Source organism: Ylistrum balloti, unplaced genomic scaffold, assembly GCF_031769215.1.
Source record: "Ylistrum balloti isolate Yb309-2 unplaced genomic scaffold, AGI_CSIRO_Ybal_v1 Utg369606, whole genome shotgun sequence".
Lineage (NCBI taxonomy): Eukaryota > Metazoa > Mollusca > Bivalvia > Pectinida > Pectinidae > Ylistrum > Ylistrum balloti.
The window spans coordinates 792,066-800,801 of record NW_026781884.1 but is presented as its reverse complement, the minus strand read 5'-3'; the positions used below and the strand labels follow the sequence as shown (position 1 = coordinate 800,801).

Below are 8,736 nucleotides of genomic sequence, written 5' to 3'. Positions count from 1 at the left end.
GAGAGCCTTTTGATTTTCGGAGACAAACGATTACGCACATTTAGCTTTCACCACTTTCTTACAATACTGCAAGGAATAACAATTTTGATTTGTATTACATTCTTTGACCCTTTAACTCACAAATACATAATTGGATTACCAATCGGAGAGAAAATTGAATAAGAAAAAACAAATGAACACCTAGCCCTGATTATTAAGCTGACCCACAGTGGTTCAATACTTCGTTGTATTTGTTGTGTTATGTGAAAAAGTGTATTGTTTCTCCAAAACAATATAAAACTTTTTTGTAATCGTGTATATATTACTAATATTGATTAATATTGAACAAAAGAGTAGAACTATTCGACCCAGTGCACATTAATTCATAAACTTACTTTTTGACAACACTGGTGAAATATTTTTGGAATATTTTAAGCTTATTTTTATCACTCTTGTTGGCCTGTATTGACTCACACCAGGGATGTGGTAGGAAACCGGCGTATCAGAGAAAATCCTAAGTGATAGGCCTGTTAACAACCATATACTTCAAGGACAGTTTATGAAATCAAACCCCGGACAGATAGCTGGAGGATATATACACTGTGGTTACACATTGAGTGTTATACGGTTTTTCTGTCAATCCAGTAAGTTGGTTTCTTAAATTTTATTAAAGCTTAACTTTTAACGAGTGCACTGGTATATTTTGAAAAATAACTACCGAGAGTAAAAGAAATACCATATGCCGTGAGTTTGTGCGACCTGATTCTACCACAATAAAAATTACTATTACGAAGTTCAATTTTACCTGTTCTATACCCCCATGTGTTTTGTTTACGTCATGATATGATGGGCGTTATGATTTGACCTTAAGAACAATGCCGCTAATTAACATCCAAAACTGAAAATTCAGAAACATAACTAGCAAAATATTGGTTTAGTGGTGTAAATACGTGGTATCGTTGTTGTTTCTGTGGAAAATAAGTAGCAAACGATGGTAACCTAGACAAAAGATCACATTGAAACGCTCTTTTCATTGAAAATTAACTAGAGGTTTAAACTTTCGAAGCGTTCTAGCATGTATCCATAAAAGGATGTGCGTACCAAAAGGCATGATTTTCACATTTCCTCACTGGAACTTGCTGAGGTAGCAAATATCTTGCAAGTGACGATTAATTGTTCCTAAAACGTCTTTGAACAACCTGATATACTCACTCAACAACCCTAAATTACTAAGCTGTAAGAACAGACCAATGCGTTCAGATTAACAAACATTACGATTCTCGGTATTATCTCGACAGCTGGAAGGAAACATTGTTGACCTTGTAAACTATTTTCAGAATATCCGATGTCATACAACTTCATGTATATTTGTAAACAGATATTGAATTAGATTTTTTTTAAGTATTATTCGATTTTTTTCCCAGCAAATATAATTTAAACTCCATTATACGTATTTTCGTATCTCATTTCTTACCTAACATAAAAAACTTTGAAAGAAATCTACAGGCTATATCCATTTAAATATTTTTAATGATTTCATGTAATGATATATCATTGAATTTGTTCAATGCTTAGTGATTAACTATTTAATTACAATGTAAAAATAAACTTCGTCATATGTGTTTTTATTTATAGATTTTTATAACGTCAGATTTAGGTAGAATGTGTTCATCCATGTCATATAAATTCACCAGAGGGTAAATGAATTAATATCTCATAAAACTCACGATCTGTTATAAAATCTCATCCTGTATTAATGAATGTACCTTTTAAAGTACAAAACATACGCCAGCCATATTGCTGTATCTGTCACGACAGATGCAGGTATATTTAGTAGGTTTCATTTAAATGTATGTATTCAAAGCTTAATCCAGGTATACATGTATTTTACCTATAAGCGAGAAAAATCTGTGTATATACGCGTCTTTCAGCTGAAGCGTGGTGTTTTATATGTATATATACATATCAGTATATCCGTGTATAAGTCCACGGTAGTTAAATGTCAATTCACTTCGGTAGAATTCTTTACAACATCTGCTTCGGCTATCGTTTTATACAAACGGAACGTTTCTACTATAAACGTAGAAAAGTGCAATGTCGAATTTCATAATATTTTGCATATCATGTATCAATAGTGCATTTCATCTACAAATAGACAATTGTGAGTTTTCATAAGTTTAAGCGACTACAAATTTATCAGCCACTCATGCAGATGTTGTGGGCATTTATTGAGGAAATTTTTATTAGCTAATTGTTTACGTTCTAACGTGAGCTTCCAAAACGTCAAAAGCAACAGTTGGTGATAATTCTGGAACTTGATAGAAAAGGATTGGACAGCGCCAATCACAAGGATGGGTTGCATTGGGGATTCCTCTAAATTAGCATGCGTAGCACTAATTGTCATCATTCTCAGTTTCGTGTGCGCGTGCGTGGCCATCTTCACACCATTCTGGCAGGAACAGGAAAGCAACGGCGTCATCACCTACTCCGGTTTGTTGACTACCTGTCAAAACAGCCTGAGCGAGTGTTTCACTATCGACAACATTCTCAGCGCTTATCAGGGCACAGGTATGTCGGAGATACTTGTAGTTTTATGTACGAAATCTGTCATCTTGTGATATCAATAAAAAAGTATTTCTATACTATTTCTCTTTAATGACGCTTTGTTGATCACTAATCATTAATCGGAGTCCGCGAGAGTTTAATCTGTAAGAACGTTGGCGTACAAATCATCAGGTTAGGGTGCGAGGCACTGTTTCCCCGAACAAGAAACTTTGATTGCTACAGATGCTATGCAACGGGCTTTCCGTATGTTGACTGAGGTAGCCAACAGCCTCTATAAACAGATCCCCAGCTGTTGCCGGGGCGATAAACTAGGCAAACAAATTCAAATTAATGTTTATGTATCGATACATATACGTTAGGGTACATGACATATACGTACAAAAGACAAGCAAATAAGTATATTTTTATACCACCATAACTGCAACATTTGCCAAAAACAAATGTGTACCACCCTTTGTGCTATAAAATATTTTTACGTTTATAAATGTTTCCTTTTATTCAAAATTTAAATTTCTTCTTCATGTCAATCAAGTATTGGTTCCGTATTAAACATTTTTGATTCAAAGTCATAACCACAAATAGCATAACGAAAATGACTTACGAAAGCTCTTTATATAAAAAAGTTGCAAGTAAATTAGTAACCAAAAATAACAAAGAAAATATTTTACATTACTCTTTGTATAGACCACTTGAGGTATCTTACGTTCGTTTCAAAGCATACGTAGCACAGATATGGATATCACACTTTATAGAACAATTACACAGAAAGGTTGAGAAATCATAGTAACAAAGGTGTAAAGTAATATATGTATTACATGTATATTTTAATAATATATTTATACATGTATATATAAATTATTTGATTCCAATACTAGGAAAGCAATTGAAGTAAGTTCATGATAGAGACATCTAGTTGGATTCATTCTAAATTCATCTTAATATTAATCTTAATATTAATATATGATTTTATAAGGTTGCATTTATGTAGAAGAGAATGCCAATTTTCTAAACGTGTCATCTATAACTCATTTCAATTAATCCAACGAGAGAGGTGATAAATAAAATCCCAAAAATGTAGCACGCTTCGGTCACTCAATTAAGGTGTTGAATCAAATAAATGCTTCACCGAAAATCATGACTTTCCGCCATAGCAACATGTCAATATTATGATCCAAATCTGATTCAATTTGTTAAAATGTACGGAGAAATGCTTTTTCACATGTACACATCAATACAGTTAAACAGTGAAAAGGGTAATGCTAAAATATTACCTGGGAATTGTATATAGTACAATTCTATATATACTATGCTTTATCAACTTCAACTAAAATTTACTCGTACAAATGTACATTATATAGATATATCGTTATATTTACAGTTTGTATGTAAAGGCACCAATCAGGATCGATATATACGAAACTATTTTGCTAATAGGTTCAAATCATTTTCTTTTTAGGCTAAACGTACTCAGTACCATACCCTATTGCGACGGCCTTTCAGACAAAATTTACCGATCCTGGCCTTTTCATTGGCTGAAATATCGGAAAGAGTTAAAACCCTCTAGTGGCAATTTTTTGCGTAAATAATGCCGCGATCTTTCAAATCGCTATTCTAAAAGCATCCAAAATTAGTTTATTTTTTAATAACAATACGATTACTATATATTTCAAAAAGAAGCACAGTGTGGTTGAACTATTGATAAATTTTTAACAACATATTTTACGGAATTCTCGACATGACGTAAGCGTACAGAACACTGTACGTGCGAGTTGATAAGAAGCTAGCCTGGGGGCTTAGTTTGAATTATCAACTAACAACACTGATAAACAAACAAAACTTACAAAAAGAACATCAATTTTGTTTTAATCCTTGTCGCTGTGGCAAGATCGTCTTAATATATAACATCACTTTACCTCATTAGACGTCACCGAATTGGACTGTTCGTCCCACGCGCACACCCGCCGATATGACACTTTTTCAGGTTTTTCACACCCACCGCCATGACACTTTTTCAAGTTTTTGAAGACAAAAAGTTAGAGCTTCGTAGGCAAGTTACATTTGGTGCTCATGATTTATGAATAACATATTTTCAATACTGTACTGATCATGATGTTGACTGTTATAACTTATATTTATTTTCTTTTAGTTTTATTTGATGAAGGTTGTTTGTGGTGATTTCTCAAGGTTTGTTAATGTGTATCAAAGTTCCTTGAAATAAAAATATTCCTTCAAACAAAGCGCGTATAAAAAAACCCCAAAATATTCATGTTTATAATTATCAATTAACTAGAACGAAATATTTCCATAACATATTTATTCATTTAGCGTGTCATGGTGACATTATCTAATGCATTGGAGATCAGAAATAGTAGTAGCTATAGTGAAAATATTGTAAATTATATATATATATGGAAGTCTGGTTTAATCGCAAAGAACTATGTCTTTATAGACATAATTACTGGAAGAAAAGTCTAACCATGATACTTCAAGGAAGATAGGCATGTAAATACATTTAATGTAAACACTTACAATTTAATCTATCTGAAATGCTGTGTACACCTTATTTACTTTCCTCAACTACAAATATAATTATAATAAGTAAGGACTATAATTTTGCAATACATTCAAAATAAAGAAGTAGGCATAAAGTCCTTCCGATTTGTCTAAATCCTCATATTGATAGGATAGTAATTGCAACATCTTGGGTATTTCAAAATTTCTTTTTAGTCAACTTCATCATAGAGCTATTTATCTTTTGGCTTGTTGGCGATAAATATATGGTTGTGTGTATTTTGTTATTGTTTTGACCTATTTTGATTTGTTCACATTATTGTCGTCAAATTTGAGATAAGATTTAAAGAAGATATAAAATCGCTTAAAATTAAGGAAAAATGGCCTCTGGTACTCTTATTTTAGTAATTTTTGCATTCCAAAGTGTAGGAGTATGGGGAAAGTAATATAGCTTAGCGGTTATTTGTGAACACTTTTCAAAACGTTTAGCCTCTCAGTACTTTCAGTACTTTGATTATATCCTATGATTAGTTCAATAACCCCTATGTCATGACACTACAATAAGATTAAGTTTTAATAAATAACACCATAAACAAGTGTCAAAAAGTAAAAAAAAAATCAATCTTAGTATGTCACATATCAACAGAGACTAATGTGTGTCTTCCTTAAAATGACTCAAATTAGTCTGAATCTCTCTACTGTAAAATTAGTCAACAAGTAGTCTTAATATGTAGCTTCATATACGATTTTAATAAAAACGTTGAACGCCGTTTGACGCTTGTAGTTCGTCCGTGCCCGAAAATATTCACTTTTCTCCTTTTATTCTATTTGATTTAGAAAGACAGATAAAAACATGTTACAAACAGGAGAGATATACTACCAGCATTGAAAGCGAATTAAAGGCACATTTCAGTTATATCAAATATATTCGGATTACTGTTCTTAACACCGAATGTTATGCTAAATTGCTTGCGATATTTTATTTTAAAACCTTATTTGTAATTTTCTCGATAATGTTCCATATGTTCACATACTCAACGGTAAATGTAAATATGTAATGATAAAGATGAAGGCGGCTGCCCTTCAAAGAACACATATCTTCTCCGCCCTTTCCTCTCCCTTGTCGTTATAGTTCTTTTAAACCGATTTCGTCGTCGTTTGATCTATTGATTTCCGACTTTATTTACGTATCTGTATTATTTTGTGTTATTTCCATTTGATAGATCAATATGACGACTTCCTGGTCAACTTGTCCCTCCAAATGTTTGGTTTCCTTCTCATTATTGTCTCTATGGTCCTTCTTTTCCTCTACTGTTGTTGTACCTTCAAAGCCATCGGAGTGATCGCCGCCATCACCAGTATCTTGGCAGGTAAGATGTTCGCCAGTTTCAAGATGTAGTTATATGGTCGTCGCGATGATCATATTGGGAAATACTCCTTTACGATTTAAAGTGTATTGTATTCTGTGCTAGTATAGCTGGTTGTGCCATTGTGGTTAAACTTGCTTTTATTTGTCAACATGACCTACTTGAATTCTTAAATCCTTCTGGGACATCTTATCTTATTCTCCTTGTACTTCTTTTCATATCTTGCCCTGTTTACTGTTGGTGTAAGCTTTAATGTCTTTTATTAACACATTTGTACAAATTTTGGATAATATATATTTTATTTTTAGAATTGGACATGTTAATTCATTTAATAACCGAGTTCCGTTACTTATCTTACCGAAGTATCTACACATGTAATCTCCCATAATCTCCTGTATAGATTAGAACAACAACTTTCGTCTTTAGCAATAATATACGTGTATTGGCCATATAACAATGAAGCAAAGAATTAAGTTTGGGTATGTTGCAGGCATGACTTCTGAGAAACATAAAAATCTTATTCTGTCTTATCTCAACAGGCTGTTCCATTATAGCGGGGCTGATTGTGTACGGGATCAGTTTCAGTTCCGTAGTTAACTCCTTGATGTCCTGGTCTTTTGGATTAGACGTTGCTGCCGCTGCCCTAGCACTAACTGCAGGCATCCTGTGCATAATCAACTGCTGTTTACCGTGATGACGTCACTGCCGTACCATGTTTGCTGATTTACTTTACCTTTAGAGTGTCGACGTTATAATCTTTTTCAATTTGTCATCAGGTAGATTTTTTTCAGAATGCAACTTACAATGGAGATGTATTTACATATGTTATGACGTCAAAGCTTCAGATGAGTGTTACGTGTCTTTCTTTTCTCTAAACAGTGTGACGTCGCAGACGTGTCATTTCAAAAAGGTGCCGACATGTCATGAACTGTTGTAAAAGTTTACAAAATGTATGATGTCCTTACTGACTACTGTCGACGTATGACTGTTCAATCCTGGTGTTTTTATCGATGATCTCTGGCCTCTCGTTGATATATTTGTGCCTCTGTAAATCATCAAACCATTCAGTTTTGCTCTTGTTCCATTGATATGGAAACTGAATTCATTTTCTGTTTTAGCACATCGATATTTTCTTTGTTGTTACATAGTGAACATGTAGAGTCACACTCTTGCTGCAACGAACTGAAAGTAATCAATTATACATGTTTGGCAATAAGGGTGCCTTGTCCTGATTTGTTGTTGTTGAGCGGATCTTCATTTTATTATTCCATTTTAATCTTGGCTTCATATTTATACACAAATCTTGAAAATTGTCTATGTGATACGCACATTTTCCATGGCGTCTTTTAAAAAGTGAACATTCATTGAGCAAGATTCTTAAATTCATCATGGAACTCGCTGAAATCTTTTATGTCCTTTTTCAATGGTTACATATGCTGAACACAAGCTTAATTTCTGTAGAATGCACACTTGGTAACAAGCAATATAACTCAAAAACAATCTGCAACGGATAGAAAGAGACACAATGACGCATTCCAAACTGCTAAAAGGGGATTTATCTTTTTCTACGAAATATGATATTGAATTTGATGTATGTAATTCCAATTATTGTAATAATTTTGATTATTCGTGAATAGAACATTTTTCTTTCAATTTGTATTGTGGAGTATCATTAAAAACGCCACTGTGTAATTACTATTAATAAGAATTAGATATGTACAATGTGACGTCATCAACGCTGACGTCAAATTAGGTTCCTTTCGGACAGTCATAGACATTTATGAAAACATAATATGCTAGTTGTAATACATTGTGCCAAAGTACAGGAACTCAGAGGAAACGTAAGGAATACAAATTCGCAAAAAATGATGTAGACAAATAAAGGGAGATTAGAGCATTGTGATATTAACTGCAACACGTGTTTATTTATGAGATTGCTTTAATCACCCACGGAACGATATTTGACGATATCATTAGAGATCTGCATTTGACACATTGTTGTCCTGCCTCTCCGTTAAAGTTTCTCCAGTTCGACACATATGGTTACTGTCATAGAATAAAAAGAAAAAGAAACGAAGTGATTATATTTTTGTGGTCTAGGAATGATATGGATAAAGTTCATTCTTTGTGTATACTATATCTAATGCTATCTGTATTAAACTGTGTTATTACATGGTGCGAGATTTTGCAATTCTTTTAAATGATTTCTATTTAAAGCCCCAATATACGTAAAAATCACTATAAAAAACAAACTTTATCTTATTTTCCCCGTAATATATGTAACAAAACAAATACTTTCCTTTAATTAAAGAAA

General features: G+C 33.0%; 1 protein-coding gene across 1 annotated transcript; it reads left to right on the top strand.

Annotated features, from left to right (window-relative positions):
* Positions 1 to 2,330: 2,330 nt before the first annotated feature.
* Positions 2,331 to 7,116, top strand: LOC132546487 (uncharacterized). The gene is made up of 3 exons (XM_060210208.1): positions 2,331 to 2,547; positions 6,279 to 6,425; positions 6,962 to 7,116. Exons 1-3 carry the CDS (start codon positions 2,331 to 2,333, stop codon positions 7,114 to 7,116), a joined length of 519 nt encoding a protein of 172 aa, XP_060066191.1.
* The last annotated feature ends 1,620 nt before the right edge of the window (positions 7,117 to 8,736 follow it).

Coding starts and splice junctions, on each gene's coding strand:
- LOC132546487 (XM_060210208.1), top strand. CDS start 2,331: ATGGGTTGCATTGGGGATTCCTCTAAATTAGCATGCGTAGCACTAATT. Junction 2,548..6,278: donor CAGCGCTTATCAGGGCACAG/GTATGTCGGAGA, acceptor TCCATTTGATAG/ATCAATATGACGACTTCCTG. Junction 6,426..6,961: donor CATCACCAGTATCTTGGCAG/GTAAGATGTTCG, acceptor TTATCTCAACAG/GCTGTTCCATTATAGCGGGG.